Source organism: Mauremys reevesii, linkage group 1 (genome assembly GCF_016161935.1).
Source record: "Mauremys reevesii isolate NIE-2019 linkage group 1, ASM1616193v1, whole genome shotgun sequence".
Taxonomy (NCBI): Eukaryota; Metazoa; Chordata; order Testudines; family Geoemydidae; genus Mauremys; species Mauremys reevesii.
Window position 1 is genome coordinate 284,555,458 of NC_052623.1, and position 24,838 is coordinate 284,580,295.

Consider the following 24,838-nt stretch of genomic DNA (forward strand, 5'->3'; position numbering starts at 1 on the left):
AAAAGTCTGGGACTAGAGAGAGTACTGGTACTGCTCTGCAGTTTAATTAATGAGTGGCTAGCTAGTAGCAGTCAATACCATGTGACTGGGACCAAATTACATTGCTGGAGACTGTGTGTTAACTGGCTAGGAGTGGCTGTTCTCACAGCAAAGCAGTGTAAGAGGCACTCTAGGTTGTAGAACAGGGAGGGGAAACACAGCTGTTCAACAGTCAAGCCTGTACCTTGGGTAATGTCACACTGTGAAAGACAGACCCACAGAGAGGAGTGGGTCGACCCAGCCTGAGACTGAGGTGAAGAATTGGTTGTTTTTTTGTTTTGAGTTCTATTTGATTTATGCCATCTTGTTGGCAGGACTAAATAAATTGGACTCTTGAAGAGGAAACTTGTTTTAAATACTGTTGGACTGTGGTGTGGACTACTCAAGGTGCCCTTCAGAGAGGGAAACTGAGGCAGGACTGCTGCACTCATCTGTCCATGAGAGGGCACTGGGGAGGTTGTGACCCAGTGTCAGGCCTCAGCTCAGCAAAGCACATGCTTAACTTTGTCACTAGGACTTAATATTAAGCATGTGCTTTATTGCTTTGCTGTATTGGAATTATGATTATTTTTTAAATTAGTGCATATATCTTTGTGAGTTCACACATCACAAGCCGTGGCTATTTAAAAACAAATAGATAAATACAATCTGTGGGTGACAATGGGAAGTGTGATTATCCTCAATGTAATCAAAGTAAAATGTACAGTATAATGTCCTCACTGTAAAAATGTTATTTTGGCCATGATTAAGGATATAATTCTGTTGTGGATGTCATGGATTCCATGACTTTAATGGACTTCTGTGACTTTTTTGGCTTCAGCCCACCACAGTGGCAGGGCTAGAGCAGTTATTAGCCCCTGCCCAGGAGCAGTAGCAGGACTGGAGCAGTGGCTGCAGTCAGCCCTGGGGCTTGAGCAGTAGCCGGGCCCACAGCAGTGCTCGGAGCTGGGTCAGCCTCCACTGTAAGAGCAGGCTCTGGGGCTAGGGCAGTGGTGGTGCTGGAGCAGTGGCTGGCAGTCAGCCCCTGGTGGGGCTCACACTGTTAAGCCCACCCTTTCACCCCCATGTACTTTTTAGTAAAACTCACAGACAGGTCATGGGCTTCCGTGAATTTTGTTTATTTCCCACAACCTGTCTGTGAGTTTTACTAAAAATACCCATGACAAAAGCTTAATCTTAGGATATGTCTACACTACCTGCCAGATCAGCAAGCAGCGATCAATCCAGCAGGGGCAATTTATTGTGTCTAGTCTAGATGCGATGAATCGATCCCCAAGCACTCTTCCATCGACTCCTGTACTCCACCGTCATGAGAGGTGCAGGCGGAGTCAATGGGGGAGCGGCAGCAGTCGACTCACCACGGTGAAGACACCATGGTAAGTCAATCTAAGTACGTCGACTTCAACTACATTATTCACATAGCTGAAGTTGTGTAACTTAGATTGATTTCCCTTTCCCCCTTCCCCCTCCCCGCCCACCCCCAGTGTAGACCAGGCCTTAGTAATGATTCACTGTGCTGGAACTTTTTAATACCAAAGCTAATCCTGCATAATCCACAGCTCTGATGGATATGTTGAGTCGTGGTTCACCTGCAATCAGAACCATGATTTAGGACATTTTCATTGACTTCATTGGACTTTAGATCATCTCTTAGTTTTACTCTCTAAGTCCTTCCATTGAGCATGCATAAAGTATGGAGAGAACATAAGTTGTTTAATTGATTGCATAAATGAAATGTATGTTGCTTTCTTGCCTCAGTCATAATATGACATAGATATGACCTTCTGGCTTTGTTCAACTAACAGACATTGGTGAAAATATTTTCTCTCTAATAGTAATAATATAATTTAATAATAATTACTATTATTATTTATTAAATCATGGTCCTTCACTGATCCATGAAGAATCAACAAGTTAAAGGCACCAAAATAAGGAAGGTCACTGAAAAGATATTTGAATTTGCCACGTAATAGCCAATGCACAATGTTTCCTTGCTTATTTAGACTTAAACCTTGATAATTGCCAGTGGTCAGAAAACATTGTGGCAATTCTGATCACCATATTACAGAATAGTTTACCAGCATAGATTGGTTTTGAGGTGTTTGAGACATTTTATGATATTTACTGGTGTTTATGGACTATTGATTTACTTTTTGGTGTAGGAAGGTGTATTTTATAACACACGCAAAAAAAACCCCTTTATATTGTAGCAAATATGTTGAAATCTCAGATTTGTACAATACATCATGCTTAGAAACTAGATTTATTTGTAAATGTTTTGGTCCAATTAATCTCAAGTAGGAAAAATCACATTCAAGAAACAACAATTGCAAAAAAGACAGTTATGTTATAATCTTGATGATTTTTCATAGTATATTTTTCACACAAATGATTTTAGATTTAAATAAGAACCATAAAGCACAGTTACTCAAACTAAATATACATTGCTGTCTTTGCTGCATCAGTAGTATGAACTTCTCTTGAGTATGTACGGTCTTCTGGCTTTGTTAACATGTAGTTGCCGTTTCAGGATATAAGGAGTTTTTCTCTTCATTATATCTTGATTTGAATCCTCTTGATTGAAAACATCCTGCTGAAGTATCTGTAAGACATGAGAAGAGACACTGTGGAATCTCTGTATTTCTTTGCATTAAAGATAAAGAAAAATATTGATCTCTTGATATTTTTGTAAATCTATATTCTCTTAATATACCCACTAGAAAAAAAAAAGATAATGGACTTTAGTCATGTCAAGGAATTAATTATAAAGCAATACCTATCTACTCTCTAATCAGAGATGATGAGTAAATTTCAAAATTTTGGGGGTGAAATCCTGGTTCCATTGATGTAAATATGACTGTTGACATTGACTCGAGTGAAGCTAAGATTTCACCCTGGGAGCTTTCATTTAATGTGGATGAAGCTTTCAGAAGTTAAGGTTCTTATTTTAACTTCTTTGGTCTAAAATTTAGGCTGGAAATCTCATGACATTTCATCTACTTGCTAGTTTTAGCCTTCCTAGCAATATTAGTAGGTAAAATGAGAAATGTATAAAATTTAAAAAACCAGAAATGTACAAATAGCAACAAAATGGCAGTTATAAATGTTCAAGAACAATTGTGCTTTGAGTTTTGCATGAAGGGTCAGGTCATTTCTTAGTTATCTGAAATGATTCTTATTACTGCACCTTTTAAGGATCAAACACAATCCAACTGGCTGACAGAGGGTTATTCAATTAAAACCTTTATAGCGCTCCAAATTTAATTGTTTGGGGTAGGGCTTAAATTCTCAGAGTATTTCCTGGAGCCCTGGGGCTTGGCACTTCATTCTTGTGGGAGGCATCAGGGTTGAAAATATTTACTGGAGCTCCACTCCATATGGCTATGGCTGAATTTAAGCCCTGCTTTGGGACACTAAAATCTATTGATCACTTAGTAAATGGGTCCTGATCTAAAATCCATTGGAATCAATGGAAAGACTCCAAGTGATTTCAATGGGCTTTGGAACAGAGCTTGGATGAATAGGATCACAGGAAGGTGTCATGGTCAGTGGAGCCCTTCCTCAAGTTTCCTCAATCCCTTCTTCCCTCATTTTCCTCTCCTTCTCTCTTAAACGTGTCTGATATTTCTTTGCACTCCTTTACCGCACATCTAAGCTGCACACAACCATATTTTCTCTATCTATGGCTTCTTTGAGGCTGGGGAGCCCCAGTTTCTGCTACATGTACCTGCATCTCCAGGGTGAGACACCTCAGTATCATGGTGAAGCATGCCAGTTCTACCGCAGCTACTCTTCAGCGCTAAACGTACTGCTGTTACAGTTCTGTGTAAGTGCTACTGCAGCTCATGCAGAGGATTCTGGTGCACATGCACTGCTGTGGTCCACCAGATCCAATGGGCTAAATCCTCAGCTGTGCTGAGCATAATTTGGCACAGCTGAGGAGAGTGTGCATACTGCAGAGAGAGCAAAATGGCTCTAAACCACCTTTTCTGCCTCCTGGGCCTCTGGGCAATGCTCATGGGGAAACATCCTGCTTCATGGTATTCCCCAGGGCAACCATGGTGGCTTTGCATTCACGCTGTACTGACATAGGTAGTGCAAGTGGCCAACTGCAAAGTGGCCCCAATGATCCTATGCACATACATAAGGCCATCTCCTGCTTTCAGTCACACCTCTGTAAATCCAGACTAACTCTACTGCTGTTGAACAGAGTTTAATTTTCTGTTCTGTCAAGAAGCTCATCTTCATATCTCTGCTTAGTTTTGGGGGAATGGCTACAAAGTGTGGAGAAATTATATAGTTAATATTTTACATTGATATAGTCCAAAGCACCCTGCAGCTCTTCAGAAATGATATATGTACAAGACTGTTTAAGGAAACCACTTAGAGATGGAGAGCAGCAGAGAGATAGATAACCAGCATCCAACAATGCAAGAAGGGGATATTTTGGCCAAATATACTGAGGCTTTGAAGGGTCCATACAGAGCAGGCAGGATGTAGGTTTTTAAGTCTCTCTTGATATATAAATACAGCATCAAAGCAGAGTCCTTCAAGTGACATGCATTAGTGATGTGTTGCTTACCTCCCAGTGCTGAAAGGCTCTGCTGTGGCAGACTTTTTGGAGCTGGTATATTGTCAGCATCGCTTCCAAGCTGGAGCCATCTAGAGCAGCAGGAAACTGTCCTCTCGGAAGGAGGTCATCTTCCTCAGACTCTGCTGTTTCCTCTGCTTGGTTGTTTATGTTGTTTATAAGACTGCACACATTGAGCAGGGTCATCTTCCAGTAAGGAAGTTTCACTCTGTTAAGCTGAAGGATACAAAACACATGCTATGTGAAATGCTGTCTTCTCTTTAGCAAGAGCTGTGTGATACTGTAAAGCATTTCAATGGGGACAGTACATTTTGTTTAGTGTGTTTTGGGGTTTTGTTTGTTTTTGTCTAACCAAAATTAAGGCAACAATTATAGTGTGAGGTAATTAAGACAACTCATTTATTAAACATGCGCAGGGTCTGATCCTCCTTGTGTAGTTGTGCAGTGTCAAAGGAAACTGCCATCAGCTCAGAATGGTAGTATTTCACACCACTCTGCGCAGATATAAATGATTTTACATGGTTCCAGAGAGAGAAGAATCGGGGTTGTTGGTTGAAGTCCTGGTACAGGGAGCTCAGCCTAACTAATAAGCCTGTTGATGAGGATGGATTCTGAGTCAAGGGGATCCTCCTCCCCAAACTGTAGGCCATGGCTACTCTTGCAGGGAGTGTGCTCTCTCCAGACACAGGTGTGTGATGCAGTGGACACCTGCAGTTCATGAACCCTAAGGTCTTGTCTGCCGTGGTCCTTTTAACAATCTTGTGTAGGGAGCGGGCATGGAGAACCAATCTGCAGAGCAGCATGGATTACAGAGTACCAAAATGAAATTACAGATTAAGCTGATGTATAAATACAAAAAAAAATTATTAAGCAAATAAAGATGAGCTACTCAATATCTGGTTCTTTATGGGAAGTGGGGTGAGTTTATAAAAAAAATGAAGGGAAATAACGAAGAAATGGCGGATTCAAAGTATTCTTGCAATAGGATGAGTGTTATTTGCCTAAACACCTGACACCCATGCAGCTAGCAGATGTTGATCCTATTCAGAATGGGTTGAGTGGGTTCTGCTGACTCACTGAGGCAGATGACTTAAGTGACCCTTATATACAGGAAGGTTAGAGCGGTTCTCATGCGAGCGAGGATCTAGAGTGTGGGTTGAATAGTCCCAGACAGAATCCTAAAACCTACCAGGACTAAGGAGCAGATTTGAGTTGACTTTTATATCTTCTTATTGATAAATTCCAACCACAGGAGGGAGGCCACTTCAAACTTTATATAGGGTATGGAATTTATTTGTAGGGAAAGTTGGAAAAGGTGACTGCCCACTTTATTCTGCAATCTGAACATATTCCCATACAACTCAATTACATTACAAAACTGAGACATAAAAGATTAATGCTACTGGGCCATCTATACATATCCGTGCCTCTTATTATCATTATTAAAAGATAGACATGAATATCAATGGCCGTTTATACCCCTTATGAAGAGGGAAAAATGCTAAATTCTGTGGTAAATAAATTCAGAGATAAATATCCAAAGCAGAGAGACAAGTCATGTGGGAGTAGATATCCAACAGGGGCTGGTTGTAGGGGAAAGTACTGGTAGGCAAACAGAGGTGGGTAGCAGTGGGGAGGCAGGTATGTGGGGTAGAAAGGAGGGATCCAGCAGAAAGGAGGAGAGTTCAAGATGATTGGATTTGTGGAGAATATTGGAGATCACGAAATTTAGAAGGAAGTAGAGTCTGTTGTAGTGAGTAGAAAGAAGAATCCACACTGGGGGAAAGAATGGGGGCTTATCACGGGAAAGGGAGAGATGCGGATCTGAAGATATCTATGGTATTATATGCTTATCTTCAGTTTCTCAGTGCAATTTGTTGAATAAATTTGGGTTACTAATAGATATTGGAGCATTTTGCTCTAAGATTGGGTGAACTGCAACAAGAGTTCAGCGATCTAAGAATTTACTGATATGGGAAGATTTCCTCCTGGTCAAGCTGAATCTCCAGTCAGTAGAGAATCTGTTGCACTTAAGTATCCTGGGTGCTCCATTAACTTAAACTATTTATTTCCAGTCAACACCTTTCCTCTATTTTCCTATTAGCTAGAGCAGGGTGGAGGAAGGTAAGTCTGTTTTCATGAAGGATTTTGATATTTGATTTAATTCCAATTCAGAACAAACCCCTAACATTTCAAAATTCTCTGTGAAAAGGAGCTTTGACTTTTAGAGGCACTTTTTTTTTTTTTTTTTTTTTGCGGGGGGAGCTGTGCCAGGGTTTCCATGGCTTCCAGGCTCTCAGCTCCTTGCAAGCCTGCCAGATGATACTTCTGTTGGAACTTTATCAACAGCTGTCTGTCCCTATGAAATGTTTCAATTTCAACAAAACTCCAAAGTGCATTGTTGGAATTTTTCTACTAGCTTTTAATTTTAGTTTGGAAAAACTCAAGTGAGGATGCCACCTCGCCTTGGCTTCACTCACTACTTCCCTTCTCCATCATATTTTCCACACTCTGCCTTCTCCATCTATTTTTCCCTTCTTGAAAATTTTGATTTTTCTCCAGCATAGAAAGTAATTTCCTTTATACAGAAACTAGGCACATGAAAATTCCAGGCACAAGGAAAGCATAGGCTGAGCAGTACCTTCTTGCTCACTGAGCTCATAGTTCCCAAATGATCCATGTTGTGCATCAAATCATAGAAAGATAGGCTGGAAGGGACCTCAGGAGGTCATCTAGTCAAACCTTCCTGTACTGAGGAAGGACCATTTTAGATGGATAACTGTGTAATCTGTTCTTTAAAACCTCCAATGATGGGGACTCCACAACCTTACTTGATAAATTATTTCAGTACTTAACTATCTTTACGGTTAGGGTTTTTTTTCCTAATATTTAACCTCAATCTTCTTTGTTGCAAATTAATGTCAGGATTACATTTATTTTAGTGAATTAAAGTGTATTTGTTTGTATGTTTCCAGGAACAAATATTAATGTAGCAAAATAATATAGCTGTTTCAACAATACAGACATTCATTTTATTTAGTGATAGCATGGTTGGGATGGGGGACAGTATGTGCTCCATGTAATTTTCAGTCCACTAGAGAATCCCATAACCTTGTGGTTCTTTGAGTCATCTTTCTAATAGAGATGAATATTCTATGTTGAATTTGTGTGGTATTCATTGTTAGCCATATTTGTGTTTGTGTTTGTTTGTTTGTTTGTTATGGGGATAGAGGGAGAGAAATGGCATAAAGACAGGCCAAGGGAGCAACAGAAATTTGAATCAATGTCAGCATTTTTTTAAGTAATTCCCTTTGGACCATAGTCTTCTCTCAGATACAGGTGTGTTATTAAAGTGGGCATAATTTAGCCATTTGTTAGACAAGCCTTGCTTTCTCATCAGCGTTGGGTTCACCGTTCAGAAATGGGTATGTTGTTGTGTAGGTGAAATGGAAACACATCCTAAATCCTGCTCAGCAGCTTGAAATGTTGTGTTTTATTTTGTTTACTTAGTACTCATCTGGTCTTCCACTCAGGTGATATAATTAGAGCTTTGAAATATTTTGAAGGATCCGACAGGTTCATAACAAAATTCACCTCTTCATGGAATGTCTGACTTAATTAGCAGGAGATGGATTTAAAAAGTAAATAAAATGCCCATTTCAATTTCAAAACTCTCTTTAGTTTACTTTAAATTATTTGTGGCATAAAAAAAGTACTGATTTTTTTCATACAAAAGATGAAGCTTTCCATGTACGCTTTCCCGCATGTTAAATGCCTTTGCACAAAGAATGATGTTTTCAGTATGTGGATGAAAATTCTGCAGCTTCCTGTGTAGAGCTTCAGTATCCTTTGGGTCTAAAGTTGTTACTCTATCCCAGCTTTAGACATTCCAGAGAACATTTTTTGAAGACACAGGTGGCATATGCAAGTAGCAACCCCCAGCTGAGTCAAGTTTAGTACAGTTCTTACTAAATAGGCCAGGAGAAGAGTCCCCTTTGGCTCGACAGTTATTGGGTTTTGTAGCATTGTTTGTGAGACACACCTAAGATAGATTGGTACAATGGACCTGATTCCCATTTATGCCACGCTTACATCAATGTAACTCCTTTAACTTCAGTGTAATTACTTCTGATTTTCACCAGTGTCAGATCAGAATGAGGCCTTATGTCTTTAAATACAACTGACTAGGTTAATTGTGGGCAAGACTGCATATATGAGGGCTATTTATAGCTTGTGGGAAGGAGTATGGCCTCCTGGTTACAGCACCAGACTGGGATTTAGTGGACGTGGGTTCTATTCTTGCTTCTGCCACTGGCTTGTTGGGTGATTGTGGGCAACTCACATCACCTCCTCCTGCCACAGTTTCCCATCTGTAAAAAAATGGGGACAATGGTACTGTTTTCTTTTGTTAAGTGCTTTGAGATCTACTGCTGAAAAGCACTACTGCTGAAAAGAGCTAGGTATTGTTATTATATAACTTTCTGCTGCATAGAAAGCTCTCCCGATTAAGAAAATAGAACAGGATTGTTACTCCAATGTAAGACCAGGTACCGAATGACTATATCTCGATTTATACATTGTGTGAACTCTCTAGTAATATGGTAAAGCTTAGCCTTACACTCATGGAGCCCAAGAGTCCTGGTTCACTTTCAATGAGTGGCATATTTTCCACACAGTTCTAGACTGTCAGTCACACGGGTGACTACAAACGCTCAAGCTATGGTTTGGAAAACAGCCATGAAGGAGATCAAAGCACCAAAGTCTCAAAGAATAGAGCTAATATACTGAAGGTTAGTTGAAAAAAGAGTCTGGTAGTAATTTGATAAAACAATGGAGGTTGTTTGTAATAAGAATCTGGCTTTGAGATTTACTGATGCTGAAGAATTCATGCAGGGAATTTTATATATGCATTGATGAAGCTTCTTATGAAATGGAATATTGAAAGTTGTTGGGCTCAGAAATATAATGGGCCTTTTCTCTTTCCTTTGATGTATTTCTGAAAATTTGTGTCCCAGTTGTTAATTGAGCTGGCCAACACTGTCAGTTTCTGGTTCATGATAAATTTTGGATATTTTGAAAAAAAAAATTCAGATCCAAAATGAAACCAGATTTTTAGAAACTTCCCACAAACCAGAAAATCACAAAACAAACAAACAAAATATTAATATTTAATTTGCATGATGTTTCCAAAATGAAATTTGCTCCCTGAGACTTTGGCAGTGACTAATTGAAACGGACATTCTTATTAGTTTCACAGCTGCTATTCAGGTGGCAGCCATGAAACAGTCAAGAATGTCCATTTTAGTTAGCAACTGCCAGGGCTCCCAGGGTCTGCAGTTCTGAGGCCGACCCACAATACAGACTGCCCCACCACAAGGAACTCAGAGCTTCCAACCTCCTGGGCCAGCTGGCCTCAGGACTGACCACTCACAAGCCGGGTAGCACAGGGATCCTGCTGGTTTGGGGAGTTTGGAAGCCCTGAAGTCCTGGACCCAGGGAAGTCTGCATAGTAGGGCTGCTGTGGACACTGGAAGCCTGTCCCAGGCCTTCCAGACACTACAGCAGGGAACCTGAACGTCTTGAGAGCCCCCAGGTTTTCCAGGTTCCCTCCAGTGGAGCCAGGAGCCTAGAGGTGGATCTCCTAGGGCTGCCAGGTTGCTGGCAGCCTTGGCATGGTGCGGCTGTCTTTTGACAGAAACCTGCCTGACAGACAGAGTTTCATCGGAACCCTGCCTGGGATGTTACAAATTTGTCAAACCCAAACCTCTTTTGCAGCACATTTCAGGGTCAACAAATCAGCATATTTTCCAACAAAACTCTGTTACATCACAAAATTTCCAACCACTTTGAATTGTTTACCTAAAAGGAACACTGGGGTAGCCTTTATTGTGTCTGGAACTTCTTTGAGTGTGGAGGACTAAAGAGGAATCTGCGTTCCACTGACTGGATTTGTTACATATCAACTTGTTTATCTCTGATTTTGGTTAAATCGTACCTCCGGAGGCCCTGTTGATGTAGTAATAATTTATATTGCACTGTGTGCATAGTATTAGCTGCTGGAACACTGATAAATCTTGAATGTTACAAATTTTATACAAATAAATTCATTTCAGCTCTTGCTTCCTATATCCTCTAACTCATCCTCAGCTAAACAGACTTTTTTTTAATAGAACCTCAAAATAATGAATAAAGTCAGATGATTTTCTGCCAGAGATAGCTAAAACAGTGAGGAAACTGGTTATAGAATTCTGGAGGTATACTAAAATGCTTGCTAGTCAACTAATATTTGGAAGGTGCTGCTCTGCAATGGGCTTTGTTTCATGACAGAGTACTTTCTTCCTCCAGGTAGTATGATTTTACTGCTTAGATTTTTCCTCCTTTTTCCATAGTGGAGGATGAAATAATTAAGCATATTCTGCAAATGGATATTCACGTGAATTCAATGGAATATCAGGGCATACCTGTTATATCAGCAGTGCAAGACATGTCAGGTCTGTAGGAAATACTTATCTATTCAGGTTCTCATATGCTAGCTTCAGTGTAGTATTTGAGTGCCTCCCAAATACTTAAAAATAGGAATAACAATCTTCCTTTCTCTGTTGCTAAGCAGACAGCCTGAATTTTGTACCAACTAGAGCTTGTCCAAGGTGCATCGCTGTCCTTGCATATATGAGTTGCAGTTACCCAGGTTGGAGTTCATGAATGCATAGATAATTGTGGCCAGGGCTGTGTCTGGTAGGAGGGAGCTATGTCTTCTGGCCAGACACAGATGGTATAGATGGTAGTGAGCAGATTTTACAACTACAAATGCTGGGTATTGCTTATCTATCATACTATAGCAATAAGGTGTTGAAAAGGACCAAGAATGCTGACAAGTTTAATAGTCTGAGAGCAGGTCCCTCAATAGTGGGGAATATTATAGAGGAGGCATGTTCTTCAAAGTGACTCCACTTCACCTCAGTCTTGTTTGGGGTCTGTTTTATCAGGTTATACTTCATCCAGGTGACAGTTTTAGCAAGGCACTGAGAAAGCTGCGAGTCAGTGCTGTTTATTCTATGTAAAGCAGATGAAGACCAATATTACGTCTGCATACTGATGACACTTCAGGCTATGTTGTCTTCCTAGATCTCCAATAGGCAAGGTAAATGTTGAGTAAAACTGGAGAGAAATATGAGCCTTGTGGAATTCCATAGGTGAGAACTCTGGAGGTGGAGAAACTGTTGCAGAGAAAAGACCTAAACCATTTCAGGGAACTTCCATTTGCCTCAGGAACTTCTGTATCCCATCAGGGATGTGACACAAGTATTTGGTGATCAATAGAATCAAATGTTGCAGACCGGTCCAGCAGGAGGAGTTATGAGTATGGTTGTGCTTCCCTTTTTTATGACCAGGAAGAGGCCATCCACCAGGCTGCCATGCCCTGGCTTGAAGCTTGACTAAGAGAGACCCAATCCACAGATGGTATTGAAGACTGGCTTTTGCTTGCTTAGAAAAGGGAGGAATAGACCCTGGGCAGTAATTTGTGAAGTCAATAGCATCTAGTGCAGACTACTGCATGTTCTATGATGGGTTGTAGATTACCCTCATCAAAGAAGAGTCCTTTATTCTCATACTATCCAGGAAGGCTAGGGCTTAGAATCACAGATAATTAGAGGTATATTCGTGAGCTGTGAATCAGTTTAAAAAAATTGAGCACTAGGACATACTACGCCGTAAGAATGCCCTTGTTGAAAATATATTATGGACGTACCAGGAATGCCAGGCAGCGTTAATGTGATTGATAAACTACTTTGCTACACTGACATGCATCCAACGAAGTGGGTATTCACCCACGAAAGCACATGTTCCAATACGTCTGTTAGTCTATAAGGTGCCACAGGACTCTTTGTTGCTTTTACAGATCCAGACTAACACGGCTACCCCTCTGATATTTGCTATACTTGTACATCCAGACTTTGCAAAATAGGTTTGCTTTTTTCTCCAAGATGTGAGGGCCAACAAGATGATTAGAGATTGCCTGGTTAGACTGGCAACTCCATATCACAGATGATTAGTGAAAAATAACAGTAGTTATTCTCTGTTGGAATTAGATATGAGGTGGCAGACAACAGGTTTCAGTTCAGGAAGGTCTGATCAACTACTACATCTTCCATCCCAAAATGTGCCTCACATTCTTTTACACACTTAAAATAGTCACTAGAAATTAGGTTTTAATCTGATGAATGCTGCAACCCCACACAAAGTGCATAATAAATGAATTTACTATCCCTCTAATTGGTGTAGTAGTGAAGACTCCCTTGCTGGACTGGTGGTATCTCACGCAAACTACAAGTGACTTTTGGGGAGCTTCACTATACCTTACTTGGATGTCAAGAGAACATGCACAATATGTCAAGGAGCCTGAGATTCACAATTATGTCACCACAAGTTAAGCTAGGGATGTTCCTATCACAAGTCCACTTGTTAAGACAGGCATAGCTATTATTAGGTCACTTGAACTGCATTTATGGATTTTGCGGCCGCCTGGACAGAGGGAGGCCTAAACAGCAAGTTGCCTCACCCAACACTATACATACCAAAAATCAGCTATGATTCAATTTGGCACATTCTTAATCAGCCATTACACAACTGTTTTAGTGTTTGTTGTGTGTCAGAGATGGGGGAGAGCGACAAGTGGTGAAATCTTGGCTCTATTGATATCAGTAGTAAAACTCCCACTGACTTCATTGGAGCTAGGACTTCACCAAGAGTGTATTAGCCCTTTGGGACTCAGAGGAAGAATCCTTCTGACAGAATCCCACTCCTAAACTGGTCCCAGGAAAAGAATCCTCATTAATCTTTTCCCTACTTGACCAGCAGGAGTCAAGAAGCAGGTTTGTGTGACCTCTGGGCCTTGTTACCTTGCTAACTCGGAATACAGAAATATAGGAATTACCATACTGGATCAAACTGGATATCCATCTAGTCCATTCTCCTGTTTCCATTAACGCCTGGTATCAGGTGAGATCAGAAAGGAAGGGGGTGAGGAACCCTGAAGTGAACAAATGTGGAATAACCAGCCAACAGGGGAATTTTCCATTAAAATGCAAAATGTTTTGACCACTCTTGTGAGAAGGGATAAAACGTCCTAATTTAAAATAAATTAATAAATCATTTATCAGGGAAGACTGAAACATGCATATATTTCCCACTTAATTAAAGTTTTTGGCTGCTGCCTGTCAAATGTGTATGTTCTGTTTTTGATACTTCACCTATGTGAAGCTGAGATCATTGAACCCTGAGTATTTAGAAAATAAATCTATGGCTGATTCTTTGGCCACTCAGGAAGGAAACTATTTACTGGATATTTTTGTGATTATTTTTCTGATGTTCTTTACAATCATTAAAATGACTAGCTTACTCCTAAACCAAAAACCAACATCTGTTGGTAAGTTTTTATCTTCTGAAAATATTAATTTTACACATATGTAGAAAAAGTACAATAGCATCTCATTTAGGCATTAATTGAAGATCAATTCAGACATAATCCTATTGGAAACACATTTTCTTCTGATAAATTTACATGAAACACAACCTGAATAATTTAATGAAAGTACCAGCATTACAAGTGAGAGACACTTTAAGTTTTCTGTGTCACATCAACACCTTTAAAATTCCTTTGAACTAGAAGAAAATTTTGCACCAAAGTAACGCCTTGCACTGAACTTTTATGTCTAGACTGTTATTACTTTGTGCAAAGACTTCCATGCTTGTAATGAGAATTCATGTGCTCCCTACAAGTCAGCTAAAGGGTAAAAAGAAAAAAGAATTACCTTTGATGTATACATATTGGTCAATAAATCTGCTTCTAACGCTTTCATTTCCTCTTCTGAATCTGGGAATAAATCAGAAACACATGTGTACTATTTCATCACAAATCAGAGTCATTTGATTTCAGAATATAGGATTTAGGTATATCTCATAAAGAGCTCTTAAAATTAAATAATGGATAAACGGCTAGTGGAGAATTTTCCTCTCTTAAAATATGATCCAGAAAGACTGACTGCAAGGGTCTTTTAGTATAAGCACAGCCTAGGTTAAAGATGCATCTCATAAACAGTCACTCAGCATCATTCTAGGGCCTGATCCAAAGTCACTGAATTCAATGGAAAGATTCCCATTGAAGTCAATGGGCTCTGAATCAGGCTCATAACCTATAGCCATTTCAGTAAAACAAAAATGTTGCCAAATCTCCTCATCCAACGTCAATATGATTTTTTTTATCATCTGAACAAGCTTGTCTGTCACCTTTGCAAACTTTTAGACCCTGACTTTGTAGGTCTTTATCTTAAAAGGGACATTTCTTCTTAATAGAGACAAAGTTTTAAGTAAAGTTTTTTAAAAATATGCATTAATAGTAGTTATATTTACTAGGCAAGATTCTCATTTTAGTTATGCCAATATAAATTCAGCTGACATTAGTGATTTCAGTAGGATCAGAATTTGACCTATTGACTTTTAACTGTGTGTGTGTGTGTGTGTGTGTGTGTATGTGAGAGTGTGACAGAGAGAGAGATTTAATGTAGTGGAATAATTTCTTTCTAGTAATTTAGTTGACCCTACATAGTGCAATATATTAGCAAGTCTTATGACTTATCTGATGGGGAAACATTATTTTAGAAGGATGAAGCACAATCGGAAAGAATTCTATTCTGCTGTGCACTGAATTGTGCAACAAAGATCTACTTTACAAATATAGCAATCGTAACTCCAAGAGTATGGTAAATGTTTGGAGATCATTAAATACCTCTGCTGAAACAAATTTTATTTTAATCGTTTTGTAGCTCCCTAAAAGCAACAGTCATTCAAACAGGGGCGGCTCTAGCCATTTCGCCACCCCAAGCACGGTGGCACGCTGCGGGGGGCGCTTTGCCAGTCGCCGGTCCCGCAGCTCCGGTGGACCTCCCGCAGGCGTGCCTGTGGATGCTCCACTGAAGCCGCGGGACCAGTGGACCCTCCACAGGCAAACCTGCGGGAGGTCCACCGGAGCCGCCTGCCACCCTCCCGGCGACTGGTAGAGCACCCCCTGCGACATGCCACCCCAAGCACGCACTTGGCGCGCTGGGGCCTGGAGCCGCCCCTGCATTCAAAGCCAATCCATAAATTTATTTACTTAAACATAAAAAAAATAACTAAAATGACACTTATCTGAGGCTCTAGGCACCCTAACAAACATAATATTATGTAAATATCAGCTGTGTTAACATGAGCAGTGTTTTTGTTGTTATTCATGTGTTCTATAGGATGGAATATGTTGCCCATTTCCATCCAGGTTTGAGATCTACTGATGAAAAGTGCTATAGAAAAAGGGTTTTTTTGTTTGTTTGTTTTTTAATTTAATTCAGTTATTTAGTTAATTAGCTTGTTGCTACTGCTACCTTGGCAGTCATAGGTATTTAGGAGATAAGACTAGGAGGGGCCTCGTGGATCATCCAGTCCAGTCCCCGGCTACCGCAGGCAAGCCTAGGATATATTCCCATACATCAAATAATCAAGCTTCATTTTAAAACTAATTAGGCTGTTTGTTCCCACTACTCCTACTGGGAGACTGTTCCAGCACCTCACGCCTCTGGTTAGAAACCTTCTTTTACCCATTATTCTTGTGACACCATTGTCCGTTAGCTTAAATAGCTCTTCTCCTTCCCTGGTGTTTTCACCCAATGTATTTATAGAGGGTAATGGTATCCCTGCCTTTGTTTTGCTAAGCTAAACAAGACAAACTTTTTTAGCCTCCTCTTGAAAGATAGGTTCTTCATTCCCCCTAATAACAGTAGTAGCCCTTCTCTGTACCAGTAATCAACACAGTATCTTAATACCTACCAAAAGTCCTGTTACTAGGACTCTGCCCTAGTTTACACTACAAAATACAGACTTAAAATAGAGCATAGAGAATGGCCAAGATAGGTGGATTGCTGCACAGAATATGTAGGTGATAAGAAATGTTTTCAATGAAGAGAGCAAGAGAGCTTGGTGTGCCTTATTTGGGAGCCTATTCCAGGTAAAAGGGGTGGCAAGGAGAGAAGCGTGGATTCAAGAGCCAGTGAAAAAAACAATGGGAGGAGGCAAAAGAGGCATGGGCAGACAGCACAGGGAGTGGGAAGTGGTGCAGGATGAGTTGAGGGGAAGGATGTAATGGGGACAGAATTAGGGAGAGCTCTGAATACAAAGTTTGTTTGTATCACACTATATTATTTAAGGGGGAAATGTACACACCTTAAGTGGATTTAAATTTTGCACTTTGTTCATATATTTAAATTCTAAAAGCTACATTTTCCTCTCAGTACAAAAGAAAATTAAAATACATGTTCTGTGTCTTAGCTAAAAAAGTGCAATGCTTTCCACATTGAGCTAATCTATCTGTCGCAGGTCCACATTTTCATATTTTTAAGCAAACTACATCATTTTAATTATGGTATGTTCCACTTTCTTCATTATAGACCCAATCCAATGTCTATTGAATTCAATGGGAGACTTTCCATTGAGTTTACTGGGCACTGGATCAGGAGCTACTGCAGGTGCTAGGATCTGATCCTGCATCACTGATGTTAACAGTCATCTATTTTTTTTTGTAATGCTTTTTAAGATCTATGGATGAAAAGTGCTACATAAAAATCAAGAATTATCATTATTCTCACTGCTTTGCTATTCTGTGAAACAGAGGAACTGATCCTGCTGCAAACAAGTTTACAGCAAAATTCCTTTCTCTTTAAACAGGAGCAGGATCAGATCCAAAGATCTATTGTGTGTCAGGTTTTGCTTACACTTTGCACACTGTCAAATGCTAATACCTAGTTTACTAGTTATTCTCTTTGATACATTTTTGTTAGTATTCCTTTAAGATCTTGTTAGGAAATAACAGTTTATCATCTAGAACAATGCTAATGTGCTACTGATATAAAAGTTTACAGGTGAAAAATTTTAATCTAATGGACAGAGCCTAGTGCGCCTGAATACACTGTGAAATAGAATTCTGAAAGTTGAAATGTGAGGGTTATAATTTCTTTGTGTATTATTTTTTACTTTACTAGCATTTCATAGAATCATAGGAATGTAGGGCCTCAAAGTCATCTAATCTATTTCCCCCCTCTATGCTGAAGCAGGCAAGTAAGTACACCTAGACCCTACCTGAGACCGTGAATACAGTATCATAATAAATCATGTTAATAAAGTATTAAGCTATTTTGTAATTTAGCAAGTCTGTATTTTGAAATCTACTCTGCTGCATATGCATGTGTGAGTGACTGTGTGGTTATAAAAGCCATTACATTTTTGTGTATAAACTTAGCTATGCCATTTTCCCAAAGGAAACTATAAACTAAACAAGTGTTACAGATCATCTGTTATACTCTGGATATTTAAAGCAATTACACTTGGAGTAGAAAGTCACTTGAGTTATCCTCCTATGGTGTGATTTGGTTTTGCATTGATGTAAATCTTCAGCTTTCTTTCCCCTTCAGATAATTTGGTAAAGATTATTTTAATGCCACAGCTTCGGTTTTTGTATCTGCATCATTGATGGATATGAAATATGTATTTTAAGTACACATATAGCCATTTTGGTTAGGATTTGTCAAGGCTTCATATGAGCTGTAGAAAAGACATTGCCTAGGATATTTGAGAGAACAACACAACATTCCATAGATCACAAATACTTTCAACATTTGTGACAAAGTGAACGGTCACATCCCGTTATGTTTCTGAAGGGCTATTCTATAACTTTTTAAAAAATCTAATATTGATGCTGCGTGAAAGAGCAGGTGAATGTGAAGGGAGGAACTCATGGCAATGACGGAAAAACTGTCATTCAACACTTATCAGGGTTGGCTTGTGTGTGTACGTATATAAACCTTAGTCTAGCATTAACTCACTTTGTTTCTTTTGATCTCATCCGAGGGGCTACTATACATGTTAGCTCTTATCACCTGAAAATGACTAGCCAGATGTAAAGACTTTAAAAAAAAAAAAAACTTCCACTCCTTCTGGGTTTAAATGCCTATCAGACGAGGAACAATCTAATAACTAACCAGAGGCAGGTTTGGGGACAGGAGCAGAGACACCCCCCACCCCCAACTCACATCTTAGAAGAGAATCCCAAGAAGTTGCAAAGCGGAGCTTACCTGAGCACAGACTCCAGGAGGTGAAAGCCAGCAGGATCATGCACACCAGTTGAATTCTCATTCTTGCCATCTTCAGCCCTCTAGAAAGTAAAGTCCATAAATACTAAGAAGAAGAGATGAGAGAGACAGACACAGACAGAAAGAGAGAGAAAGTACAGCTGCTTCTTTCCCTCGCTGCCTTGAGCGGACTTGTGAGTGTCTGAACCATAAGGAGAGCCCTAGACCATTCCCTAAGTATATAAGCAGTGGGGTGATGTCACAAAAGTAGAGTGATTGTCTCTTAATGAATTACCCTCCCTTCTCCTCCTCCTCCTCCTCCACAGCCCCCGCTCCCAGCTACTCAGTGCTGAGTGAAACTGACGCGATTCACTAATTGCGCTGCGCTGCTCCACACTCCTTGACGCACACAGATATCAGTTCAGAAACGTTGCTACATACGGAGCAACCCCTGTCCGGCTCACCTGTACTCTGTCATACACACACAGCAACCCGAAAGATAGGGCAGTTCTTAGTTCTTTTGGGGGAATAAGGAGGGGGTGTGCGCGCGCGCTCATTAAAAAAGGAGTGATCACCTGGCAATGAGATGCACTGTACAAGACGCAAGAAAGATGCTCTGGGAAAGTGAGCTCTATTAAAAGGGCGAACATCTTATCCCAGTATCCCTTGAGATCACTCCATAATCATTTTACATACTTCCCCTCTGTAAATGTGTTGCCGAATTTTACTAATTGCTCGACAAACAATGCGAGGGGATAAAATGTATATTGATTTATATGGAACCGATGTTTTGTGCCATCAAAGGTGGGTTGGATTTTGTTTCTTTAAGGATATTTTCCATAGATTTTTTTAAATTTAACTAATAGCTAGACTTTAGGCTATTTCGTGTGTCCTAACTTACATAGTATACATATATAATGCCTGAAAGTTTAAGTGGGCTATAGGGTAATGAAAAATATTCCCATGATATAGGAATTATATTTGCACCAGTGTTGCACAATATTGATAGGGATTTCCCCACAGTCCCACTCTCCGGGACATAATGAGAACAGATTCTAGGTTAGTAAAAACTGGGGTAAATACATTTTAAAAACCCCGACATACAGAAGGTACAAATGTATGCGGTTCAAGTGATACGATATTGTGTGTAGCTCCTTTCTTTAAACTGGGGCTGAAGTGTTTCGTTTTGGCGAGGTCTTTGCTTCCATTAGGGGGCGCAATGGAAGTATGAAAAAATCACTCTCCCGCTATTGGTATTCAAGCTTTAAGATCCTTGTAGAAAACTCAGAGCTATATTGACTTGAGTTAATAGAGCCTCCTATTGTATGCAAACTGGATTGGTGAAGTATTTCTCATTTGTATTTACATTCTTTCCCTATAATTTTTATCCTCAGCACCATCACTATAAATGTAAAGAATATTTGAAGCAGTGGAAGGGTGGATTGATGTGAAATGCTACAGAATCACATTAGCCTGAAGCACATTATTTCTTTACAATGTGACTTTTCTCAAAGACAAATGGTCCATCTGCTGAAGGCAGAGAATGCATATATTACAGTGCAGCATATTTTGATCTGTGGGGATTTGTTTAAGGACCGGTACACATAGTCCACATGCCAGCAACACACTCATTGAATGATTGCTTCTCAAACGATGATTGCGCAGCACTGAAGAGGAAATCGTTTCCTTTAAAAGCAAAGGCAGTGACAGTGAGCAATTATATCCTTCTCCCCACGTGCTACACACTTTTACATACTATTGAAATATATTCCATGTAGTTAAAAAATACACCCAAGGCAGCCTTAGGTCAGACTTCTTCTGTATGGATTCCCATTTTGCACCATTGTAAAGTTTTTGTACTGTTGTCACACATGGATAAATATGAAGAAACACACCCGGAGTTAGTTCTTGGATTATTATTGGCACTTTAAGCCAAACTGTTGCATATTATTGAAAGCTTTTTCTTTCCTGTAATTCTGGCTTACTAAGCAAGGATGGTTTTTTTTTAAATAAAGCTTTCCTATTTTCCTATTTTTTTCATTCATATTATGGTTACAGAGGATCACAACTACACACAGTATAAAGACCAATCCTTAAACTAATTTTACTCCCTGGGTGTGCTGTTTCTTTTCAGAAAGTTCTGTAAGTAGGAATCATATCTAGTGTCTACTCTCTAACATGGGTTTCTCCAACACTATAATTCTCATATTCTTACATAACTGAAATGTACAGTGATGGTGTGTGGGGGGGTTCCCCTGGTGAGTCAGTGAGTGTCAGTTTTACTGCCACTAAAAGATGTGATCATCTAGTTTTATCCTGGTTCTCTCTGGACTGTAAATCCCCAGGGAATAATTTAGGGTTCTGTTATGCTATAACCTTTCTGAGTCCTACCTCTGTTTTTATCCTACTACTAGCAAATAATCAGGCATGAACACTAAAGTAGTTAAAAATCTCTTTTGCTTCCACATTCCCCCTTCAATACTCATCTGTACCTTCTAGACATATCATTTTCAAATGTACTGGGGTCAGGAACCATTGATCCAGCACCCTGGAGTAGTTTTCTTTTGTTCTAAATGAATCATAGAATCATAGAATCTCAGGGTTGGAAGGGACCTCAGGAGGTCATCTAGTCCAACCCCCTGCTCAAAGCAGGACCAAACCCAACTAAATCATCCCAGCCAGGGCTTTGTCAAGCCTGACCTTAAAAACCTCTAAGGAAGGAGATTCCACTACCTCCCTAGGTAACCCATTCCAGTGCCTCACCACCCTACTAGTGAAAAAGTTTTTCCTAATGTCCAACCTAAACCTCCCCCTCTGCAACTTGAGACCATTACTCCTTGTTCTGTCATCTTCTACCACTGAGAACAGTCTAGATCCATCCTCTTTGGAACCCCCTTTCAGGTAGTTGAAAGAAGCTATCAAATCCCCCCTCATTCTTCTCTTCTGCAGACTAAACAATCCCAGTTCCCTCAGCCTCTCCTCATAAGTCATGTGCTCCAGCCCCCTAATCATTTTTGTTGCCCTCCGCTGGACTCTCTCCAATTTATCCACATCCTTCTTGTAGTGTGGGGCCCAAAACTGGACACAGTACTCCAAATGAGGCCTCACCAGTGCTGAGTAGAGGGGAATGATCACATCCCTCGATCTGCTGGAAATGCCCCTACTTATATAACACAAAATGCCGTTAGCCTTCTTGGCAACAAGGGCACACTGTTGACTCATATTCAGCTTTTCGTCCACCGTAACCCCTAGGTCCTTTTCTGCAGAACTGCTGCCCAGCCATTCGGTCCCTAGTCTGTAACAGTGCATGGGATTCTTCCGTCCTAAGTGCAAGACTCTGACTTGTCCTTGTTGAACCTCATCATATTTCTTTTGGCCCAATCCTCTAATTTGTCTAGGTCCCTCTGTATCCTATCCCTACCCTCCAGCGTATCAACCACTCCTCCCAGTTTAGTGTCATCTGCAAACTTGCTAAGAGTGCAGTCCACACCATCCTCCAGATCGTTAATGAAGATATTGAATAAAACTGGCCCCAGCACCGACCCTTGGGGCACTCCACTCGATACCGGCTGCCAACTAGACATGGAACCATTGATCACTACCCGTTGAGCCCGACCATCTAGCCAGTTTTCTATCCACCTTACCGTCCATTCATCCAGCCCATACTTCTTTAACTTGCTGGCAAGAATACTGTGGGAGACTGTATCAAAAGCTTTGCTAAAGTCCAGAAATAGCACATCCACTGCTTTCCCCTCATCCACAGAGCCGGTTATCTCATCATAGAAGGCAATTAGGTTAGTCAGGCATGACTTGCCCTTGGTGAATCCATGCTGACTGTTCCTGATCACTTTCCCCTCCTTTAAGTGGTTCAGGATTGATTCCTTGAGGATCTGTTCCATGATTTTTCCAGGGACTGAGGTGAGACTGACTGGCCTGTAGTTCCCTGGATCTTCCTTCTTCCCTTTTTAAAAGATGGGCACTACATTAGCTTTTTTCCAGTCATCCGGGACCTCCCCCGATCGCCATGATTTTTCAAAGATAATGGCCAACGGCTCTGCAATCTCATCGGCCAACTCCTTTAGCACCCTCGGATGCAGCGCATCTGGCCCCATGGACTTGTGCTCGTCCAGCTTTCCTAAATAGTCCCGAACTACTTCTGAGATTGAATGGTCTGTTCTTTTCCCATTGCTTCTTTGTTCCTTTCCTCCAGCTTCTTGCTATGTCTGCAGCTTTCCCCTACTGTTACATTAAAATGTGGTATAGTGGGAATAGTAAACATTTTAATAGCTGAACCTCAAAATCAGTTATTTTCATTCCTAGGTCTTTCTTGTTTGGAAGTGTTTTTTTCATTTGCAGAAGAAACTGCCCTGGGAAGGCTTTCTAGGAGGTAACTGTTTCTTTTTCTGTAAGGTTCACTTCATTTGTGGTGGTCCCTTTAAAAAAAAAATCTCTCACCCACATGACCTAGGGAAAATCTATACAGCCCCTCAGACAGGTCTGCCAGGGTGGGGATGTTGTCATATCGGACAACATTCAGACTGTGGCCTGCACAGCACTCTCAGGCCCACACACCACCTTCTCTCACAGTGGCAAAAAGCAGCTGCAGGTAATCAAACAGTGGTGCTTCCTATTAGATGTAGTCCAATAAAAGAACAAACAAACTAACCTCTATGCACCCTGTGTATCTGCTTTGTCTTTTGTATCTGTAAATACAGCTGCAATCAGTTCTGTGGATGACACCGAAGATGATGGAATTAGTAGCTATAGAGAAGAGAACCAAACTGCTAAATGTCCTGGAGTGAGAGGAGCAGAAGCTACAGGTAAATGAGAGGAGAATAAGTATCAAATAATTGGTAAAGTCTTCCACCCAGGGAGCACAAATAATTAGACAGGTGCAAAACAGGGGGAGAAATGCACCCAGCTGCATTCATCTCATTAAAGCAGGTTTATTTTCATATTATCTGTTTGACAGTGTCCTATGACATTGTTTGGAACCAAGCTCTGCAGGTGCTACAAGGAAAGTGTGGAATCCTGATTTTCATAGAGGAGTTACCCCTCCCTTGCCAGAAGTGGGAGCAAGGCCTCCCCTCAAACTTGGGTGCATTGGGACGTCAATGGAATCACATCTGTGTAAACTTCTCTGGTTATGGTCCATGGGCCTGAATAGAAGATGATGGCTGTTCCCTTCCAACCAGCCCCTTCCATGCCACAGCTCTACTCAGTGTCCTGCCCGTCCCCCATTGTGGACCCTGGCCTGCACTGAGAAAGCTCCACCGCATCTGGAGGAAGAGAGAATGGTCTTACTGAGGCAGGAGAGCCCCTTTCTGGATAGAAGGGGTGAGAGTTTCCCATGGAGGTGTCCTACACTCAGAGATCAAGTGAACGTTGTAAAATGTGAGTTCAGTGTGTCAGTAAAGGACAATTAAATGTTTTCAGGGTTGTTTGGGGGATTTTGGGGGGGGTAGTGAGGGAGGGAAAGGTTGGCATCCTTGATTCACTGCTTGGAAAATTTTACCTCTTTTCTTTAGCTTCCATCTCAGAGTTTCCTAGAGAAGTGCTCATTCAGGACTGCATTTCTTCCACCCCCATAATTATATATTTTCCAAAATAACCTCAGTGAATTTACCTTTCAATTGCCTCCAGTATCCATGATATAGCCACTAAAACATGCACTGTTTTTTTATTTAAATGTAATTAAATTATATCAGTACAGAATATATGTATATATGTGTGTGTGGGTGAGGAGGAGTGGATAATATCTTTGCTGTGTACCACCATATATATATACATTCCTCTCTCCCCAACCCCGACAGGTCATGCTTTGATACTGTTTGGTAAACTGAAAGAGTTTCAGAGTGAAAAACTGTTACTTTAACAGAACTCTTAAATCGTTGTTGGATTGAACAGATGAGAATGATCATCTAAAGTTCTTGAGAAGGAGAAATTAAATCTGCCTGAATTCAGTTGCGTGAATTCCACTCTTTCCCATGGTATTCAGACATGCATGTAGATATGCCTCAATTTCCCCTCACATATGATAATTGTAAGTAACATG

General features: G+C 40.5%; 1 protein-coding gene across 2 annotated transcripts; it reads right to left on the reverse strand.

Moving 5' to 3' along the window:
- Window positions 1–2,040: 2,040 nt before the first annotated feature.
- NTS (neurotensin) lies at window positions 2,041–23,465 on the reverse strand. Of its 2 annotated transcripts, XM_039520578.1 has the most exons (5): window positions 23,450–23,465; window positions 18,787–18,866; window positions 14,443–14,504; window positions 4,622–4,846; window positions 2,041–2,641 (listed from the first exon to the last, which is right to left on the reverse strand). In XM_039520578.1, exons 2-5 carry the CDS (start codon window positions 18,854–18,856, stop codon window positions 2,501–2,503), a joined length of 498 nt encoding a protein of 165 aa, XP_039376512.1. In that variant the 5' UTR covers window positions 18,857–18,866; window positions 23,450–23,465; the 3' UTR covers window positions 2,041–2,500. The 2 variants fall into 2 exon arrangements, with proteins under 2 accessions (XP_039376512.1, XP_039376511.1); XM_039520577.1 differs by lacking the exon at window positions 23,450–23,465 and having other exon boundaries at window positions 18,787–18,980.
- Between the last annotated feature and the right edge of the window lie 1,373 nt (window positions 23,466–24,838).

Coding starts and splice junctions, on each gene's coding strand:
- NTS (XM_039520578.1), bottom strand. CDS start 18,856: ATGGCAAGAATGAGAATTCAACTGGTGTGCATGATCCTGCTGGCTTTC. Junction 14,505..18,786: donor CTCCTGGAGTCTGTGCTCAG/GTAAGCTCCGCT, acceptor ATTTATTCCCAG/ATTCAGAAGAGGAAATGAAA. Junction 2,642..4,621: donor GAGCCTTTCAGCACTGGGAG/GTAAGCAACACA, acceptor CATGTCTTACAG/ATACTTCAGCAGGATGTTTT.